A 22,646-nucleotide genomic window follows, 5' to 3' on the forward strand; every position below is an offset into this window, starting at 1 on the left:
GGGTATTTTTCAAATAGAGCAGGTCTAGACCGAGCTCTTTAATTTACAGACCCAACATTCCTCCATGAGCAGCACTTGGTGACAGCAGCAAGGAAAAAACTCCCCTTTAACGGGAAGAAACCGCGAGCAGAACCGGGCTCTAGGTGGGCGGCCATCTGCCTTGGGTTGAAGAAGGGGAGAGGGAAAGAGGGGGGGGGGGGGGGGGGGGGGGGGGGGGGGACAGGATCTTGCTAGTCAGAGGACAATGTTTCATCTGCAATTTAACTTCTTATGTTCACTATTGAGCCTGATATGTAATTTTTTAAAAATCAAAATATGGTGACAATGCTTGATAATGAGTGATGTGTATTTCTGCGGTGAGGGCACGCCCCATCACTTCCGCGTCTGCTTTTTGATATTGAGCATTATGTAGCTGATATGGCATCCTGCAGTCATGCTGAAAGCTAACCTGGTTGTAGGAAAGAGTGATAATCTCTGGAAGGACAGGTAGTGACAGGTGAAGGATGGATGTGTTCATTCACACCATCAGCACCACCAGGTCTGTATCCAACACTGCCCCCCCCCTCATAGTCCTACAAAACTTTTTGTTTTGTACCCCGCAGTTGTCCTATTCTGGGGTACTACTCAATTTATTTATTTTTTTATGTGATTAATCAGATGTATGCACCATGAGCACAGTAGAAACTAAAATAAAATTAAAACTAGATTTTGACACTGGGCCCCTTTAACTACCTTTCGTGGTACAAAAACATATACAAAAAAAAACAAAATTGCAATTAATCAAAGCAGGTACAATTAACTGACACACAGTGAACCTAGGGCTCTTAGAGGAACTGAGGCAGTTACCGGCCTTGCCGAAATGGTAATCCAATGGTGCTTATTAATCGATTAATGAAAACTAATTAGCAACAACTGTGATGTGATTAATTAATGAAAAAAAAAATCAGTTTCCAGCTTCTCCAGTGTGAGGATTTGCTGCTTTTATATCATGTAAATTGAACATTCGGGGGTTTCTTGTCTGGATTGGAGATGTCACTCATGGCTGGATTAACCTGACAGGAGGAACTGCAGGAAAAAAATTAGCTGCTGGGTCTCAGTTGACCACCATAAATATTTTATGACACTTTATAGACTAAAGAATGAATTGATGTGAAACTATTAATTGAACTAAACAAAATTAATCTATTAATTGCTGCAGCTGCACTGGCTACCATTTAAATTCTTTTGATACTGCTGATATACCTAACCCATACCTTAGTTTTGACAAGATACTAAAACTACACGTGTATTCATACCTTCTTTGATAAATATAAATCTGTTGCTTTTTTTTTTTATAAAACCTTTTTTTTTTTTTAACAGAAGAAGCCAAAATTCTTCAATTGTAAAATGTTGTCTAATAAACAGAAGCAGCAGTAGAATAACTTTGCCTAAATAAAATCCACTCTAAGGTATGTAATATAGGTCAGAATCCTTAATCAGCACTCACACCTGGTTATGTGCTCTGTTGTTGGTGTGGTTAGTCTGTGAGCTGTTAGTCTGACTGCCACAGTCTTGGCAGTGCAGGAGTTCCTTTAATTCCATTATCATTACTCATGGTGCAGTCAGCGTGTGTTTCTAATCCTCCAGCCCTGGCTTGCATATAGTGGCCTTGCTTCCTGTCATTTAGTTTATGTAATTCTCTAGAAGTGCTACACACACCAACCAGTATCAACATGTTTCTGTTCGTGGTAGATCCTGTCATAGAGTGAGTTTGTTCCCACTGTGTGAGAAATTATACACTTTGCTTGTTCTGTACTACAGTTATGATCTGAGGCTCAAAACAATATGATATGACACATTTAAATGAATGGGGAAGTGAGAGCAGACTGTAAATGTAAAATCAATAGAACAAAAATTTATGGTGCTGAAAGTGTGTGTGTGTTTTCAAATGGAATTTGGGCAGTCAGAGTTTCTTGCCAAAGTCAAATATCATGAGTGAAAGTGATAGAAGATTTTGAGTAAGTCAATACTATGATTTATTGAGAAAAGATTAAGAGGTTCTAAGTCAAAGAGGTTTTTAAGTTACTTTTTGTTCTAGGTTCCAGAGGTCATTTGGTGAATTGGGGTTTCTTGTTAAAAGAGTTTAATTTTATGTGGAGGCCCATTTATGCCAGGAAAAGAAAAAAAAAGATGAAATGTGAAGACTGAACAAAATAAAAACACTCATGACAAGGGAAATGAGAGAGACTTACTTATTTAAAATGTTGAGATTATCAGTCAAAATTACAATTTAAGTCATAATTATGACACAATTAGTCAAAATTTTGACTAGCCGAGTCAAAATTACAGTTTGCAAAGATACATTTACAATAATAAGTCAAAACGATGAGGTACTATGTCAAAAATGCTGACATTTGAAATAGGAACTCACTATTGCATATGTTTTTTTATAAATTTGGCTTAAAAAAGTTAAAAAATCTTACTTGGTATTTAATAGTAATAACTTCAATAATTTTGTTATTGACTTTTCTCATAATTTTGATTAAGGCATTTAATTTGAACGTAGTATCTAATAATTATGGCATAGTATGCCACAATCTTTACTTAGAATGTTTTTTTATTTTTATCATTTCTAACTTTTAATCAGTTTTTTTTTCTCTAATTGGCAGAAAAGGGCTTCCATAATTTCACTATGAATTTAAGAATATCCCAGAGGATATATTTCTGATCACAGGGATCTCTTTTACCGTGTTCCTGGGACTAAATGTGATCACACAGGGTTTAATGGTGTTAATGGTGTTGGTTTGTGTCCTCATACAGTGGTTGCAAAGCCAGAGAGTATTTCTTGAGTTACTTTGACATCTCTAACCAGACCAAATCCTACATGTTCACACTTGATGTAACATCATGTGATTCTGTGAAACCACAGAACACGCAGCAGCTGAGCCTGAACCCAAATATGAAGTGTGTCATTTTATCAGAGTGTGTAAATGACTGGCTGATGGTTGGACTGTATGGCTATTATTATGTGTGGCGAGAATTAATCCCATGAATAAAGCATTCAAGAGACAGCAGTGAAACCAGGCTACCCTAACCCCCTAACCCTATACCATAGTGCTTCTACTTCTACTACTCTGCTACTACTGCGCTACTCCTACAACTGCTGCTGCTACCACTACTACCAATACTAATATTGCCACTATTACCATCAGTAATACCACTGCTTTAAAGCTACTACCAATACTGCTGCTGATACTACTACTCCTATTGCCGCTCCTACTACTACTATTCCTGCTTCTAGTATTGCTTCTGTATTTGCTACAACAAATATTGTAACTATTGCTGTTACTATTTGTATAATTAAAACTGCTACCACCAAACTGCAACCATTAATACTACCTCTAATACATGTACAGCTAACACTGCTACCACTACAATGGGCAATTCTGTTTTTACAGGCTATCATGAATGTCTTGCTGAACAGTGCAGAGATGGATGTTTATTCTTTTATTCTGGCTGATGAGACATGTGCTCTGATCAGTAAAATGGGCAAGCTGTTTTGGTAATTACCAGAAGTCACCAAACTTTCTTCACTAATAAAATAATAATGACAAAGGTGTTTAAAGTATAAAGTTAAAAAACTAAAATACTTGTACTTTACTTGAATATTTCCATTTGATGCTACTGTATACTTCCACTCAACTACATTTATTTGACAGCTTTAGTTACTTTTCAGATGCAGATTTGACACAATGGATAATATAACAAGCTTTTAAAATATAACACATTGTTAAAGATGAAACCAGTGGTTTCCAAACTTTTTGGCTTTTGACGTCTCACAAAAAGCAGTGTGTAGTCGGGGTCACATTTCACATGTCTATGAGTTGTTAACAGCTCCACCAAATAGTGATTTTCCCCTCTAAACTTCTCACATGCTTTCATTTCAATAAATGTTCAAATGATCTAATATTTCACAAAAATCAAAGATTAGAGAAAAAGTCTAAAAACTGAAAACAGATTTGTGTATCAGAACTTTGTTTTTTCTTCTTTCCTCTCCCATTAATCATCTCACCACCCCTCAGATTTACCTGATGACCCTTTGGAGGGGCCTGACCCCTAGGTTGGGAACCACTGGACTAAAACTAGCTAACTGTATATAAAGTGGTTGAAACTAGCTCCACCTCTAGCAGCTACAACAGTAACATGCTGCTCTAACACTGATGCTTCACTATTAATAATCTAATGATGTCATATATAATAATATATCAGTCAGAGGGACCAAACCACTACTTTTACTGCAATACTGCATACTACATCAAGCTCATAATACTTATGTACTTTTACTGTAGTAGGATTTGTCATGCAGGACTTTTACTTGTAATGGAGTATTTTTACATTGCTGTATTGGTACTATTACTTAGTTAAAGGATCTGAGTACTTCTTCCCCCACAGATTCCACCATAGATTTACCTATTGTCTCTATTGGGTATGATAACATTGTAATTGTTGAGCTCAGGTAACAGTGACACAGTGACATTACTAAAAATAGGTCCAACAGGGTAAGAAACTTGATCAGTCAGATGATCAGGTTCAAACAAGCCAACAGTTTATAGAGATTATCTAAACCATTTTGAGGTCAAACTGAAACGCTTGAAATATCTCTAATAATCCTACATAGACTTTTTCACAGCAGATATTTTGACATGTAACAGTAGGAAAAACACAGGTTTAAATAATCAAATGAATGATGGCTGAATTCCATTTAACTGTTTCATTTTCAGGGTCCTGGTATTGTGCATGCTGGTTCATTGTCACACTGTCATTACTTACTGGGACACTTGAATAGAACAGAGACATAATTTTTGCTATTATGTCAAGTCAAAATGTCTGCTGTGAAAAAGGACTACAGTAGGTACAGTAGGTCAAAGTTGAAGCAGGAAGTGGATATGTAAACTGTGATGGATGTTTAGAGCAGACAGTTTGGGTAATATTTTGTTACCTTCTGCTACCTTCATTTCCAGTTTGACTAACCTCTTTGTTTTCAACCTGTCTGATCGTCTGACTGCTTGTGTTTCTAGACCTGTAAACTGTGTTAAGTGATGCCACCTTGTTCTAGATCTCAGTAACATTAGAAATGATGGCTGGTTTTAATAAACAGAAATGAGCCTTTAAGGCTTATAACAACAACAACAACAACAATAATAATAATAATAATAATAAAGTAATTTATATAGCACTTATAGTACTTTACAAGGCAGACTTAAAAGGAACAAAAGACAGAATAAAATGCCAAATGCACACACATTCCCACATATATCTGTAAAATCAAATATAAATAAATCAATAAATGAAGATTGTAAGAAAGCCTTATGATAAAAGTGAGTTTTCAGAGGTGACTTAAAAGAAGATACTGAATTTGCATGTCATTTCATAACAGTGGTGCCCTGACAGAGAAAGCTCTGTCTCCTCTAGTCCTCGACCTTGCTTTAGGAGCAGCCAGGAAGTTCCTGTCTGAGGACCTCAAACAGGTTGATAAGGGAAGAGTAGCTCAGAGATGTAATCTGAGACCATCAGGCCATGAAGTGCTTTAAATCTAATGAGTTGGATCTTAAAATCAATTCTAAGACCAACTGGCAGCCTGTGTAATCTGATGCCAAAACACTGCACACTGGTGTATAAAACTACTACTACTAATCATTTTGTCTCCCAACTCCAAAAATTGTTCAGTAAACAGTAGGATTACATTGTTCCAATTTTTTGCTTGACAACTCTTTTTATTTTTGCCGACGTTGTCAACATTGGCACCCACACTGTTCCAAATCAGTGGTCTCATTGAAATTAATCAGGAGGCTGTGTTTTTTTTCAGCTGCAGGAAAGCTGATAGTACAGTGATCAATCGAAGTCCTAACACAAAGGTGAATCAGGTAGAATAAGGGAAAACACCTGTGTGGCTAGATCATGACAGTGACGGCTTTAAAACTGAGAAAGAACTACAGGTCATGGGTGACATCACAGAGTATGTTTGTGCTTTCTACAGTCTATGACAAGAATGTGTGAAATGTGGATCAGTTAGACGGGCTATCTTCCTGAACTGATCAGTCAAAACCTCTCGCATTCAAAGGGCAGAGGAGTAGCAGAGGGTTTAGACAGCCTGGGATTACCATTTAGAAGTCGTGTGATCAACAACTTCCCTTACACATCCAGCACTCCCTCATATGGTGAAGCTCCAACACCTTGTACTTCAAACACCTGAAAACAAACACTTGAGTTATATTTGCAGCCACCAGGTCTGATATGAGTGTGTTATGTAAGCATGTGTGGGGTGCATTTCTGTTTTAAGAAATCAAACTCTGCAACGCACTCATCTACACACCACCGGAGCTAAAAACACTATTGAAGCATCTCTATGATAGATAGTGCAGCAGGTGTAGGATTGCTTAAGCTTCTCTGAAGTTCAGCGTAGCAGACATCTATTTCTGTTTTCTCCCTCTCTTTCTCTTTCACTGTCACTCCTCTCTCTCTCTCTCTCATAACCTTTCTCACCAATCCACACATTACTTATGAGGCTCATGCAACATGAGAAGAAGGCCTAAGCTTACTGTTCCCACAAGAGTTTGACAAAAAGGAGTCTTTAAGGGCCACAATTGATAATACTGTTACAATACCTTTTAGATTGAAATTTCCAGTAATATATATTTTGCGAAAGTATTCAATCTATACATGCCATATCTAACAAATGCAATTTTATTCAATTTATTTTCAGAGTTTAGCCCATAATTTCAGTTCAGTTATTGTAATTATTTGCTGAGATCTGGATTAAGGTCTGCTGGGTCAAGCAGCATTAGCAGTCATGCGTTCGGACAGGTTGTAAAAAAAACGAGTTTATCCAGATGATATGATATCATTTTATTTGGAGGTCAAACTAAAAATGAGAGCACCACCTCCGATTTGCCATTGATCTCCAAAATTCTTGAGAGGGTAGTTGCATCCCAGCTCCAGATCAACCTTGATAACAAAAATCTCTTTGAACAATTCCAATCTGACTTTCGCCCCAAACATAACACAGAAACAGCCCTGGTTAAGATCACCAACAACCTGATTCCAGTGTACTCTTCATCCTCATCCTCCTTGACCTCACCGCAGCCTTTGAAATCATATCCCATCAACACCTCATGGATCATCTGGCTAGCATTGGAGTCAGGGGTACTGAGTATCAGTGGTTTGCCTTCTACCTTGCAGACAGTACACGTTCTATACAGATTCAGAATTACCAGTCAGAAAGCTCCATAGTCCACCATGGAGTTCCACAGGGTTCAGAGTTGGGACTACTCCTGTTTATTATTTACCTGCTCCCTCTTGGCAACATTGTCTGGGACTATGGTTTCCATTTTCACCGTTATGCTGATGATACACAGCTTTAATTGTCCACTAAGCCCACTTCTACTCTCCCCTTGAATACCCTCACTGCTTGTCTCCATGATTTACAGATACGGATGACACCTACCTACCTAAAACTCCACAGTACTAAAACCGAGCTGCTACTCATTGGCACTAAATCTACACTCGCTAAAACTAATATTTGTTCACTCCCCATTACTGAAGCCACCATACCAGTCTCCACATAGGTTAAGTGCCGTGGTGTTATCCTAGATAGCACCCTCTCTTTCTCCAGTCATATAAAGTGTCTCCCGGATTGCTTTGTTCCATCTGTGAAACATGTCCAGACTATGCCCTTCTTGAATGCAACACTCCATGGAAGTCTTAGTCAGTGCCTTGGTCATGTCACGCATTGTCTATTGCAATGTGATCCTGGCAGGCATCTCCAACTTCAACTCACCCAGAACTCTGTAGCATGGATTATTACACGCTCAAAATCCACTGAACATGTCACTCCCCCTGCTGATTTAAAATATTATTATTAATATTTAAAGCTCTACATAATCTATCCCGTTTATCTCGCAGACCTCCTTCAGACTCATCTTACATGATGTAAGTTGACCTTTAGTGTCATGAAAGGCGCCTCTAAATAAAATGTATTACCATTTTTATCACCTGAAATGTTGCTAATAATCCCTCATTATATTGAAATACTGTGAGCACAATGACAGTAGGTACAGAAGGTCAAAATTGAAGCAGAAAGAGTGTCTGTAAACTGTGATGGAGGTTAACAACAGACAGTAATTTTTTGCAGTTTAGTAAAAACAGTACAGTTAAGTTGTGTGACATGGTAATACTAGGTTTAGAGAATTGTTGCATCAATATGATGTGCCAGGTATTTAATTAGCTGGATTAGCCAGTAACAGATGTTCCTTTCTGCGTATTTTATCCAGAAACTTTCACTGTAAAACTTTTGCTGTAAAATTATTACAATATATTGCAAATCTATATGAAAATGTTATCTGTATTGGCCACCCCTGTACGTCAGTCTGTTTCTCAGTCTGCGTTCTTGTGAAATGTCAACAGTCACAGTCCAAGTTCTGTTCTAATTCAAAGTCTGCATCTATCCAAGTACAGTTCAAATGACGGGAAGTGTTCTTGCTGGAGCATACTGTTGGAGCTGACTTGTGTGGACTTGGGACAGCCAAGTATCCCAGGATGCATTTTGTGCCAGCCGGTGGCGATGACGGATATTTTGAGTCAAGCCAGGACTACTATTATGTCACATTATTAAGTTTTGATATTTTTTCAAGTACGAAAGTAACCAATTAGATTTACAATATGTGGTCAGTTTATTTATGTAATGCCTATTTGGAAATTTGCTTGTCAATGTCCATCGTCATCCTGGGGAGAACAGCCTGATCTCTGCAGACCTTTGGTCATTTCCCATTTTCTGTAGCATGTTGTTATATAATTCCTTTTGTGAGATAAATTTTGACATTCACAGATGAAATCTCATATTTGTTGCTGCCACTTTAGTTTGTCTGAGGGTAAAGTGAAGCTTTATGTTTTTATTGAACAGAACAACAGCAGTCTACATTAAACTTTATTTTATTTTTTTTAATATTCATAACAGATTGGATTTTTAATATACATTAAAGATTGGAGAAAATAATCTGAATCTCACTGTTGATTAGGTTTTTTTTCCTTCTGAAACAGTCTGTTCCTGGACCTCTGAGTTGAGGTTATTTTGTCACAGTACAGTCAGGTATACTACGTCCTCCTGTCCTCTACAGTTTGGACTCCTGAGTTGAACTTGCCAAGTTTGAACTCCCAAGTATGCAAGTCTGAACTTGGTATACTCTCTATTAAGAAAGGCCTATTATCTGACTGCTTGTGTTCCTATGGATTGATTATGACAATGGGTCCAAGGACACAGGGCTGTAAAAGGTTATATTATATGTTATATTCTCTTAAAGCACAGATATTCTGTTGTCAAACATTTAAATTGCTTCACTAATTTTAATGGAGGCCCTCTGTAGTTAATATGTGCTGTCCAGCTTTTAATACATTTTGTGACTTTACAATACAGACTGCTAGTAAGACTTCAATAAAAGCTCTTGCTGCTGCTGTCCCCTGACCCTTTAGCGCCTGGGCCAGTGCCTGGTAGGCCCCTTCAGTAATCCATCCAAGTCTCTTGCCCCATCAGATCTCAGCAGTTATTATTACCAATAGGAATGAGGGCCAGAACTACAAAAATAAGACCGAAATAACTTGTAATAATCCAAAATTACCCTTTAAACAAACTGTGTTAAATTGTCCTAATATATGATTTTAAGGGACTCCTACCCATCAATCACAAATTAATATTTTATTGTGTGGACTGAAGTGACTAGAAAGTAAGACTGGTGAACACTCTCAACATGTCTAGGGTCTCCTACAATCTATACATTACTGTGTTTACAGTGATTCTAATATCACACACACAAACACACATCCAAATACAGCTGTCTATCCAAAGAATTGGTACTCAGTGTCACTGAGTGCATGCTCACACAGTCACAAGATTTTCATTTTCTCCTGGCTGAGACCTTCACTTCAGTGTTTTGAAAGCACACAGATGGGCTTGTGTGTATGCTGTGTGCTTTTGGGCCTGTTTTTGACAAGCTATCATCTCCTGATGGTGTACTGCCTGTGCTCCACCTCAGACCCCATTATTAGAGTAAATGAAATTAGATGAAATGTCCTGATTGCTCTGGGTAAAATGGGTTGATGAAGCCATGAAAGAATAGTAAGAGGACACACAGATGAGCAGAAAATAAATAAGAGCACAGAATATGATAAATGTCTCTGTTGAAGTGCTAAATGGGCCTTTATGTCCCATTAAAGAGCCAAAGAAAGACAGATGAAAATTCTTCACTTGTACTTTCTGGAAAGCAGTGTTTTGTTCAAGCCATGCTAGGGACTCTAGGGATGGGAATTTCGGTTTGTTGGTCCACCACTTTGATACAGACTAAAATATCTCAGCAACTAATGGATGGAATACCATGAACTTTTGTACAGCCATTTACATTCCCCAGAGGATGAACCTTAATGACTTTAGTGATCCTGTAGCGCCAATTGTTGACATTTGTAGTTTTAAGTGACATGTCTCAACAACTTCTGGATTGATTACCAAGATTTTTTGTAAATTCATATTCTCCTTAGGATGAATTATGAAATGAGCTTTTCATCTAGCACCATTGTGTGATAAACTTCACTTTTTTCACTTATCCAAGTCAGGTTATAACAAAATACCTATTAAACTAATGACATTCCAATCAGCTTCAGCTCTGCTAATTAGCACATGTTAGCATGCTAACCCAGTAAACTCACATAGTGACCAGTTTAAACTTTACTTTCTTTGACAATCAGTGTCAATGATGAAAAATGTTTAGAATTAATAAATGTCAAAAATCTCAATTTTCCTGCTCTCTAAAGAGTTAACTATTGTTATTATGTAGAGAATAGTGAATGAATGAACAAAGAATTCAGATGGAGCCCTAGTCTCGTAGTTACCATCATCACACTGATTATGATCAAATGTCGTCACATTATTCACTGTAGAGATTAATTTTTACTCTCAAAGGGTCAACAGTCAAACTGTAAAAGGAACTGAAACATCCTTTGAAACTTGTTAACACATCTGTCTTTCTGTGGAAATAGTTTTGGATACAATGTCTGTATGTTACATTGATGCTAATGTACAGTAAGTGGTGATGAAAGTTGTTCTTGATGAAGATGTACACAGAAAAACTGAAATGTTATTTATCCTCTGCTGTGATTCCAGGCAGCCAGATAAACTAAGAGTGGTGTGGATCAGGAGAAACAGACGTCACAGCACAAAGGTAACAAAAGGAAGGAGAATGAGATGAAATGTATTTATAAGCTGTCAAAAAAAGAATTGTCTCTGTAAGGTTCCTTGAGAAGAAATTGTTAAAATGCTATGAAAAAAGTTGTTGACTTTAATGGTTGAAATATGATTAAATCTTCAAATTGTGGGGACCCCTTGATCCTTCAGCCAAAATTTGCCCTTCGTTCACAACATAACCCTTTCTTCTAGTATCCTTCACAGGCCTGATTGTTCATTTTGTACAAGATATCTAATTTGAGCATGGAAGTTCACTCTTGACCTTTCAACTGCATCTCATGGTCTTCTTCAGTGAATGGAACTGGCTCAGATGTCATGTGACAAAGAGTGGTCGCATATGGAGACATTGTAATTCCTTTTCAAAGCCACTTATAACATGAAACAGAAGTGGCGAGGACCCTCCTACACAGAACACTTCATCAATGAGGAGGAGGAATGACAAGGAGGTGCAGCAGGTCTGAGTCAGTGGATACAAAGAGTGAATGATTAAACTTAAGACCAGCACTCATACATGATTGGACTGTCAGCTCATCTAACCAGAGTCTTCAAGTCACAAAGAGTCAACACTTACAGTACAACAAACCATACAACACCTCAAGATCTCTGCTCGGCTTCTGTTATATGATGCCTTTTGTCATTCAGACATATAGTAGGAGTCTTTCACTTCAATGTTCCTTATGGCTGTACTCAGACATGACAGGACATTTACATAAGGAGCTGCATGCTCATATGATATTTTGCACCTGTTGCACGAGAGTGAGCAGAGACACAGTGTTTCCTAGTTTATTAAACTGATTTTGTGCATTTGTGTATAAGAGATGATGATTGAGATATAAAATTATTGTAAGAAAGTAAGAAGGTGAAATAAGACGCGTATTTCTCTTACGTTAAATGTTAGATTGACATAGAAGGGTGCATTTCTGAAATGGTAAATGGAACACTCTTATATAGCACCTTTATACCTTAACAGACTAAGTGCAAAACAATTTTTGCCTATCATGAACCCATTCACACCCACACACTGATTGCTGTGGAGCATGCAAGGTCATGGCCTGACCATTGGGAGCAACTTGGGGTTCAGTGTCTTGCTCAAGGACACTTTGACACATGGACAGGAAGAGCTTGGGATCGAAGCCAACCCTGAAGTTAGTGGACAACCCGCTATACCTCATGAGCCACAGCATGAAATGGGCTTGTGACAACACATGTGACAGCTGTGGGGAACACTACATCAGTGAAACAGCAAGGACCCTGGACAAGAACGCCACCTGTCTGTGAACATTAGACCAAAACCACTCACAGCATCCACCGAGAAGATGTGAAAGGTCATCGAGCAGGAGTCACTGGACGAGTGGCGAAAGATCTAGGAGGACATTCACATCTGACAGTAGAGACTATCTTTGATCAGACAGGAGTTACCATCTCCATCCACATACTGTATGACCACCTGTTATCATGTAACCTAAATTCTATACTACACCATCATTCACTGAAGACTGTGAGATGCAGTTGAAATCTCTAAAGAGCTAGTAGGTGTTCTTTCAGCATAGATTTTTTGTTGTAGGCCTACAAGATAACTAATGGTTAGATTCATGGTCCCCAGGTAATGAATCCTATTTTTATTGGTGTGTGCTTTCCTCTGGCACCACCCGTACACCAGAGTAGTCTGGTGTCCACTTGGACACTAGATATTGCTTAAGGTAAAAGATGCTTGCATAATCAGCTTAAGTCGGGGCAATGAATTGGTATGAATCTTTCTTGTTGATTCATACCTTATTTGTGTTACCTTTTCTGTCAGCTCCACAGCTGGCAGCCGGGGATAAAGAACCCCTATAGAGGCCTGGTGATTTGGCAGGTCCCAGAGTGTTTGGACATCACTGTTACACTCTTCAAGGTATGAAGTTTAAAGTTAAAAGTTTGTAGCATTTAATGAATATTTTGGATTATAAAAGGGAAACGCATAGCTCAGTTATTAATGTGGGTGGGCAACAGTATGGCTAAGGTATCTAGAAATTATTTGTCTGTCAACAGGAACCTACGGCAGAGGAGTTTGAGGACAAGGATTGGACTTTTGTCATTGAAAATGTGAGTGCCATTTCTCTCTTATCGTTTAGCCTGGTTTAATTTTATTTATTAGGTAACTCTTTAATTGGAAAACTCTGACAGAGAATTGATTCTCAGGAAAAAGGGATTCTCCCTTGTTCAAGTTTGACACTCTTGTCCATTTGTTTCACCTGTCAGGAGACAAAAGGCCGTAGGAAGGTGTTGGCATCAGCTGATGTCAATATGAAGAAGTATGCCAATGCCACGCCGGCCCAATATGATATAAAATTGAAGCTCAAACCGCTGTCTGCTAAAGTGGTAGAAGCAACGCTGAAACTGAACCTGTCTTGTATATTTCTCAAGGAAGGCAAAGCCACGTAAGTCATCAGCTCAGCAGCATCATAGTAATCACTCTGCAGGTGTATATGCAAAGCTGTAAAGTTGTATGCCAGAACTTAAATCAGTAGTTGAAACAAGGATCCAAAATCTTTTTTAAGACCAATATTGATGTTTCTGGATGTGATTATTCTTGTACATGTAATGTTTAAGAGGATTCTTTGTCTCCACAGAGATGAGGACATGCAGAGTTTGGCTAGTCTAATGAGTATGAAACAGAGTGACATTGGCAATCTAGATGATTTTAATGACAGTGATGATGAAGGCGAGGAAAGGAGGGCCAGCTTTGGAACTGGACAAGCTGCTGCTGCTTCTGGTAAGAGGCTGATCTTTCCCTCTGGCATTCAGAGATGAAATCCTGAGCTGAGTTGAGCTTAATGACAAATGATTTGGTGATGGGGCGAGGCTGATTTAAGTGACCGTAATTAATATTTACAACCTGACATCTGCAGGCTGAGGTCCATATATCCTTAAGAATTGGGTGTCAGTGACGTGAGTCAGACATCCCTAATCAAAACAATATGTCAACAGTGCATGTAATACCTCTCAGTGAATGTAAGTTAGCAGCCTTTTTGCATTTTATTTTTTTTCCATTTTCAAAATAGTATATATGATAATATATTAATTTTAGGATACATTAGATGTAGTTATGTTAGTGTCATGGCACAGGTAGCACTGATAAACTGAATGCTTTGATTACCAAAAACAAGAAAGGAAGCAGGCCTTACCTGAACCCTGGTGAGCTCAACATGCTCTCTGGAGTCGCTCCACTCATCTCCTGCATCGTCAGCTCACTTGACTGGAAGGTCAGACTGGCCTGGTCCTCTTCTCATCTCACCAATCATGCACTGAGCTGGGTGTTGCTTTCATTTCATTTAGATTAACACAGATGCAGACAGAAACTAAACTTCAGTTGTTATAGTTGTTAGTTGTTATATTGAAAGTTGGAAACCAATCAATGAGAAATAACACGTGATCTACACGTTAGGATCAAATAAATTTTAATATTAATTTGGGGTTGTTTTAGAGGTAGATATGTCTGTGAAATATCCAGACAAGAACTAGACTGATAGATCAGCCGATATTTCATTACATCATTATCTTATTACAGATACAGTACCAGTCAAAAGTTTGGACACACTTTCTCAGTCAAGGGAATGGGAAAGTGACTGGTTTTGGCATTTGACTGGTACTGTATCTACTGATAGGTAATCAAAATTCAGTCAAAAGATATGTTTGAGGTAATTTAGACATTGTGATGCCATTACATACTATAGTTTATTCACTAGAGATTGCTGACAAGCTTATTTGTCAGTTGTAAAATGGTCACTTTTCTTAAAAATTGTGAATAACATTTTTAAATAAAAATGAAATTAACAAAACAAAAATGCTAGTTTATGTCTAAATTACAAAAAAGAACTGCCTGTATATTGTTGTATTGTAATCTGACTTTTAAACACTCACTTGTGGATATCCATCCTTGCTCCAAAATGAAGTATCAATCAGGCTTTAATAGCCAATGAGAGTTAAGCTTATGGTGAGTTGTCCAGTATTTAGAAAGCCTGCTGTTCAGGCTGCCTAAATTTCAGCTTCTATTGTAGTTTCTATTTTATGTATTTAAAGCATAAATGTAATACATATTTAATGTTACTTTAGACTAGAGGTGTCTGTGATATATCAAGACCCATAGCATATTTACATTCATTTTATGATACCATACCTTTGCCTGCCAGATTTTTAGCTTTTTAAATCTGTAGTTGTAAACGTAACGGTTGTAATGTTATGTTATGTTATGTTTGTGTTTCTAATTTCAATGAAAGCATTTTCCTCATAAACATAAGCATGCAAACACCAGAACTCCCTGCACTTGCTCCTGACAAAATCTGTCTAAATAAAGTGTTGCTGCACAAGATATAGTTTAGGAATGTATGGACAGCAATTCGCAAGTTACACACAACAAAGTGTGATTCATTCTGGAAAAGACTCTACACCACTGCAACTGTATGTGGGAGAAGCTTTTTGTCAGTCTCTACTCTGTATCATTGCTGTGAGGAGTCAGGCAGGGATGTCCCCTCTCACCTTTTTTTATTTCTCTTTTAACTGTTTCCCTCAAACTGATGCTTCCTCTTTTCTTTCCCATTTAAAACTCAGTTCCCTTTCCACTTATTGTTTCTCTCTGCTGTTCCTTTTCTTTTCTGCAACAGCTTCTGCCCCCTCTACCACAAGAATAAATGATCTGGCTTGGAGGCCTGCAGTTGAATCAGGCCCCACAGGTAACTTCCTGTTCCCTGATTTACTCTTGCACCTTCGCAGTTGGTCTTTACCTAAGTCCCTCCCCAATGAATACTATTTCATCTTCAACATTCATTTTGTTTGTTTAAAATAGTTTTGTTCATATTCATGAGTGTAGCCTAGTATAGTTTTTTAAGACATGAAAATGACATGAAAATTGATGTTTTGGTGCGTTAAAGCCATCAATTTCTGTGATTTTCTTGATATTACTGTGTAGTAATATTATTGCTTTTATTATTGCTCGTTATCGCTTTTATTGCTTTTAAAGCATATCTGAATGCTGCCACTGTCCATTTCAACAATCCACTTCTCATCTCATTCCTCTTCCCTTTTTCATTATCTCATATCAGCTCTTTTTACTGCTACTTTCTTTATTTGTTTCTTTAAATATACTGCAAAACCTCATTCCAACATTTTCACTTCCATGTGTATCTTTATTCTGCATTTTACTGCTTCTCTCTTTCCAAAGACTCTAAAGACTTTCAATCATTTCTTAAATCTCTTTCTCAACGTCATTTCTGCTCTTCACCCTGCCCTCCATTCATCTCATCTCTTATCTTTCACCCAGTAGCCTCAGAGATGGATAGGAAAAGGTCCTCTGGCATTTCCTCCACCATCTCGGTCCCATCTCGCCCTCCTCTGCCTGATCCCCTAGACCCCTCTGTCCCATCTACCTTATTGCGAACCCACACACGACCAGCCAGCACTACCCAGCAGGCTCGGCCCTCCCCCTATGCCTACTCATTGCCAGCCTTTACACGTGCTCACCCTCCTGCGCTTCCCAAAATCTTCCAGCCCAGTGCCGGATCAGGTATTGCTCATCAGATATTCCTCATCCTGTGTGGTCTCTCGTTTCTTTAGAATCAGATTATTTTATATCTCATCATTTAATAGTGACAAGGGACTTTATTTACCTCAACCGTAGAGACAACCAGACCTTTATTTGGGACAGTCTTATATTAGAGACTTTATTTCTAATTTCTCCTGTTTTATAATCATTTCGTATCATATTTAAGGAAGCTTCCCTGTCTTCTGATTTGCTGTAATCTGCTGTTAAATTCTGTGTAATTTACATTTGCACAGCACTACCATCAGTACATGTTCCAACAGTCATATCATACTCACAACATGCTGCTGAGTTTCTCTTCTCTCATAAAAATACTGTTTTTATTCGCTAATTATTCCCTATTGCTTCCATTTGTCACTTTTCTATTGCTGCTAAGCTATTGTCAATAACTAAACTTTCTGTACAGATTTTTCACATTAAAATATCACACCCTGCAGGGCATAATCCCCCCCAGTCCAGACTTGTGATTTAATTTAATTTTAAGTAGGCTTATAATTTGAAACATCTGCAGGAAATGTAAAGTTTCATAGAATGTAACTTAAAAAAAGGGAGAAGTGATTGGAAATAACAGAAAGAGAAAGAGAGCAGCAGAGTGGTGAGAATGACATGACTCTGTTGTTATATTATTGTACTGATGGAATTAATGCTGTGGAAATGTACATCATACTGAATTTATCATGTGAGCTATTATAGTACAGGTTCCAGATTCCACTCCTTAATATTTCTTCACCATGACTTAATTAACAATCAGCCTTCATTTGTTCGTGCTGGCTATGTTATTGTTTTAATACCAGCTTTTAATTGAGGATTTACAGTAATATGGAGATGCTACATTGGCCACATAAGGTAAAGGTACAAGACATAGCTTTAATTTCAAGCATACTGCTTTTAACATTAAGTTTATCATTAAGTTTATTGTAGACTTTACACCTAAACATCCAAATAAATGCATTTTGATCTACTGTGGCAGGCTGGTCCTGGGGTTTAGTGGATTATCACTGTTAGGCATATAGAGTTAGACATTAAGATGGAACAAAAACAAACTCTGGATTTTGTTCCCACAAGGAAATCAGCATAAATGTCAAGAATCTAAACCTTGTTTCTTGAAATTAAGTAAAAACAACAAGGCCTGCCTTTAAAACTTGTGATCCAGAGTTATGTAATGTGGTATACATTTTTTACTGGTATGAGACACCTCCTGCTGTGATATGTCCAGTTAGGAAATGAAAATCATATCACTTATTGGCAATGAATAGACTGAATGTCCTCATTTTGAATTGTTGAGCTTTGCTCAGGCCTAGAATAATTTTCTCCATCAGTATCCGTTTAAAATTTTCTGCCAAATTTCTGAAATGAACTGTTCCATTTCCACAGCGACAGTCCCTTGTGACAGTAAATTTGTCTGTCAGTGCAGAAATGCTTCTGGCTTTTCTCCATCCACATCCTGACAGGGCTGTATCCAGGCCCGTGAAGTCTAGTTGAATAGATTGCTCTGGCAGACTATGTGCTGATACAGTTTGTTGTTCTCTAAGTTATGGTCTGATCTGTCTTGAAAAGGAAAAGTTGTTTTCTTAAGGGTAAGCTTGTCTACAAACTTAACTATAGGCTGATATGTTATATGTAGGTACAGTAACAGACCCTGTGGGCTGGTAGAATATTGTTTTTGGTGGTATTTTCTTAATTTCTCTCATTTCTTCTGTTACATTCCCACAAACCAAAAAATACAGGAAACTTTGGGTAGCTGTCTGGTTCAAAATTACTGTACAAGTGGACTGTACCAATAGTTTTAAACTATGTTTTTGTCAGGTGTTGAACAGTTTTAAGCAAGCTTTCATTGTTCTTTCTACCTGTGATGGATCCACAACCCCATGGACATGAACTGGTCAGTTACTGCAGAGTAGTCATGCAAAGTGATGCATAATAAAATGTGATGAATTAGTTTCTCATGGGGGTGAAAGTCCTAACTCTCTGCCTTTTAGCTTTCTTACTCTTTTGACATTTGACAAGATAAATCTTCTTGATTTTTATCTTTCAGCTTTTACACATATTGCTGAAAGTCATGTAGCTGTTTGCATCAGTATATGACTTAAGTAGCTACCTATTTCTAAGTCATGACCAACTTACAGTACAGCAGCCTTATTCTAAAAAAGACAAAAATCCATTGATGGAGTAAATGGTTCATGGATATTTTAGTTGATTAAAAAACAAAACAAAACATCACAATACACCATAACAGTCAAAAATGCTCAGTTTCCATTGTTGTCACCCATGACTAAACAGCTAAACTGAGCTGTGTCAATGTATTGCTGTTAACAAGTTGTGTATTAAGTATGGACCTGGAGTCAGGACATGGTTAGCCTAGTTCAGCATAAAGACTGGAAGCAGGGGGAAACAGCTAGCCAGGCAAAGTGAAAAAATACACCTATTGACACCGCTAAAGCTCACTGATTAACACCGTATTTTGTTAGTTTAATCTATAAACAAACAGAAATGTAAAAATTACAATTTATAGTTTTAGGCAGTGTTGGAAAGTAAGTACATTTACTCAAGTACTATACTTAGGTACAATTCTGAGGTACTTGTACTTTACTTGAGTATTTCCATGTTATGCTACTTTATACTTCCAATCCAATACATTTCAGAGGGAGATATTGTATTTTTTACTCCAATACATTTATTTGACAGCTTTACTTACTTTTTAGATGAAGATTTGAATCAATGGATAATATAACAAGCTTTTAAAATACAACACATTGTTAAAGACGAAACCAGTGGTTTCCAACTTTTTTGGCTTTTGAGGTCTTACAAAAAGCAGTGTGTAGTCGAGGTCACATTTCAGATGTCTATGTGTTCTGAAAACAGATTTGTGTATCAGAACTTTGTTTTTTCTTCTTTCCTCTCCCATTAATCATCTCACGACCCCTCAGATTTATCTGGTGACCCTTTGGAGGGGTCTGACCCTTAGGTTGGGAACCACTGGACTAAACTAGTTAACTGTATAAAAAAGTAGTTGAAACCAGCTCCACCTCCAGCAGCTACAACAGTAACATGCTGTTCTTACATCTAATAATCTAATGATGTCATATATAATAATATATCAGTCAGAGGGACCAAACCACTACTTTAACTGCAATACTTTAACTACATCAAGATGATAATACTTGATGTACTTTTGCTAAAGTAGGATTTTTCATGCCGGACTTTTACTTGTGATAGAGTATTTGACTGTATTGGTACTTTGACTTAGTAAAGGATCTGAGTACTTCCTCCGCTGCTGGTTTTAGGGGGAGTTACTTGCTGGAGCTATTTCTTGCCAAATAACAGACAATGACTGTTCACAGCTTGTCTGAGTCTTGTAGACATTGCTAGATTGCCAGGTTGGGTATCATTGTGCCTGCAGAAAGAGCAATATAAAAGCCTGTGCTTACTAACTGTATCTAGCAACCTGAGCCGTAGCCAGAGACACTGCAGTGAAGTGCTGGGCGTATGCATACATTGTTGTTCATCAAGAATAGTTCAAACGTGCAACTCCCCCTAAGACTGCTAATTAGCATTTTAACATTTCTGTTTGTGTACAGATTAACACAAACAAAGTATAACACAACGTGTTAATCAGTGAGCTTCAGAGGTGTTGGCAGGATTATTGTTGAACTTTGATCGAAGATCGAAGTGAGCTGTTCCCCCCTGCTTCCAGTCTTTATGCTAAACCAGGCTATCCACCTCCATGCTCCAGCTTTGACCTTAACACATATACATGAGAGTGCTTTAGATCTTCTCACCTCACTCTCGTCACCCAAATGAGACAGGCAGTATGTATAAAGCAGTATGGATTTAATATAAGGTTGGTTTTTACAAATCAACACATTTGTCTGTTTCAATCTGTTTCTGTTCTCTTTTTGTAGTTTGGTTGCAGTTAACATTGTGTGTTTTTAGTTTCACTCACCATTTTTCTGTCTTTTGGTTCCTGCTCTCTTCTTTTCTATTTTCTTTCTGCTACCTCCTGTATGCACTCTGCTGTCTATTTAGTGCCCGTCTCAGCTCCTCGAAGGCCACATAGCCTCCACAGTGACTCTCCAGCTGAGGGTTTAGAGGCTCAGGCTTTCTCTACCTTCACCCCTTCCAAAGCCCTCTCCACTTCTACTCTGTCCTCTTCACCCTCTGATCCATCCCTTCATCCCCACGTTGTCTCTGATACCTCACAAACAGGTACAAAGACACCTCAAAATTGTAGTTGCTTTCTCGATGACATCGGAATGTCATTTTTCATCACTATCCTCTCTTACTTTTTTCATTCTTTCCATCCTTCTCTCTCAGCCTGTCCCAGTGCCTGGAGAGCACAGAGTGTTCCCTCCTTCTCTTCTTTCTCCTCCTCCTCCTCTTCAGCTCCTGTCAGCTCCTTCCCTCCTTTACCATCGCCTTCTGCTCCTGGACAGCTCAAAACCCGCCTCACCTCTGTGGGGGAGCCAGGCTCTGCCCTCACCAGACCCACCAGTCTGCCATCTGCCCCTGAGACAGGTACAGGGAAAGGGATACAGTGCCGGTTAGGCAGGTGTTTTAGAGGCTAGTTCCCACCTTCCATTTCTTACACCCATTACTAGCCTTTATTTGTGTTTCTTCCTTTATCCTTCCATGTTTTTTTCTTCTTTTTTTCCAGCTTCCTGGCTGAGTGAATGGAGGCCTCCTAAATCTCAGGCCCCTCTAGTACAGCCTGCCCTCTCTCCTAAATTTCTGCATCTCTCTGGTGATGATCCTGGACAGCCGGCAGTGCTGCAGAAAAAGCAGAGAATAGAGACGCCATGTAATGCTGCTCGTCCTTTAACCCAACTTATCAACCTGAGCCTCCATGCTGTACTCTTGTGTCCTTTCATTCTTTTTCTCTGTTCTTATCTAAACCCAATGTCTCTTCTCCTGCTCTTTCATTTGATTTTTACTAATATATACTGTAGCTTTGATTTGTCCAGCAATAAGATGCGTTTGGGTAGAATCTAGATTACCACTGTATTATACAGTCCAACAGCACCAAGCATAGTTAAAAACGTCAAGACATCAGGTTGTGATCCTCACTGAGTTCCAATTTGCTCACATGCTGTATCTGAATCATTGTGCTTTTTATGGATTGATCTGACATTAGAATAATAATTGACAACCCGAACAGATAAATCTCATGATATTCTTACTGTCAGCAAATCCCATGAAAAACCCAAACCAACAATGAACGTATCCTTCTACTAGGTTACCACTAAGTTGTGTGTACACATTGTCCTACTGCGGAAATTCTTACTAGAGCACCAAGTGTGTATTAATCCACCACTGAAAATAGTCCCCAACAAAAACACTATTCCCTCCCATTTCAGTAATTTTTGCTAAAACCTACAGTGACTAGCTGTTTTAGGAAATTAACAATGAAACAATGATTCTAAATATTTGTGAGCCATTTTTTAAGATTTAAAGGACAGGTTCACAATTTTTGAAGTCTGTCTTATAACAATAGTGGTGCCCAAATGAACTCTTTGTAAACAAACTCTTGCATACTGTCTAACTGATTCATTAGTCCCTCTTCCATGCACCTGTCTCATGAAATAGATATGCAAAGTGTTCTTCTGGTCTGCCCTAATAAACATTGAAACATATTTTTCATGCTGTAATCATTCCTCCTGTGCATACTGACCATTAGAAGATCCCTTCATAATGCACTTACAATGTAAGTGATGGGAAACAAAATCCACAATCCTCCTTCTGTGCATGTAGTTTTAAAGTTTTTTTAAAAGTCCAAATGAGTCAAATCAAGTAGATATCTTTCAA

At 38.1% G+C, this 22,646-nt stretch overlaps 1 protein-coding gene and 1 long non-coding RNA gene across 13 annotated transcripts in view; one reads left to right on the forward strand and one right to left on the reverse strand.

Annotated features, from left to right (window-relative positions):
- Positions 1-22,646, forward strand: part of ehbp1l1a (EH domain binding protein 1-like 1a) — a 62,425-nt gene that overhangs the window by 9,192 nt on the left and 30,587 nt on the right. For 8 of the 12 annotated variants that reach the window (XM_044341217.1, XM_044341224.1, XM_044341216.1 and 5 more), the window contains 10 exons: positions 11,186-11,243; positions 13,065-13,160; positions 13,298-13,351; positions 13,508-13,686; positions 13,879-14,021; positions 15,910-15,978; positions 16,566-16,808; positions 20,871-21,050; positions 21,159-21,359; positions 21,499-21,642. In XM_044341217.1, coding sequence (XP_044197152.1) covers positions 11,186-11,243; positions 13,065-13,160; positions 13,298-13,351; positions 13,508-13,686; positions 13,879-14,021; positions 15,910-15,978; positions 16,566-16,808; positions 20,871-21,050; positions 21,159-21,359; positions 21,499-21,642 — 1,367 coding nt within the window. The remainder of the gene's footprint in view (positions 1-11,185; positions 11,244-13,064; positions 13,161-13,297; positions 13,352-13,507; positions 13,687-13,878; positions 14,022-15,909; positions 15,979-16,565; positions 16,809-20,870; positions 21,051-21,158; positions 21,360-21,498; positions 21,643-22,646) is intronic. The other 4 variants (XM_044341218.1, XM_044341219.1, XM_044341220.1 and 1 more) reach the window with 4 other exon arrangements.
- Positions 1,179-22,520, reverse strand: LOC122973609. Its single transcript, XR_006400097.1, has 3 exons — positions 22,101-22,520; positions 12,287-12,294; positions 1,179-1,192 (listed from the first exon to the last, which is right to left on the reverse strand). It is a non-coding gene; the product is annotated as an uncharacterized LOC122973609 (long non-coding RNA).

This window comes from Thunnus albacares, chromosome 22 (assembly GCF_914725855.1).
Source record: "Thunnus albacares chromosome 22, fThuAlb1.1, whole genome shotgun sequence".
Classification (NCBI taxonomy): Eukaryota; Metazoa; Chordata; class Actinopteri; order Scombriformes; family Scombridae; genus Thunnus; species Thunnus albacares.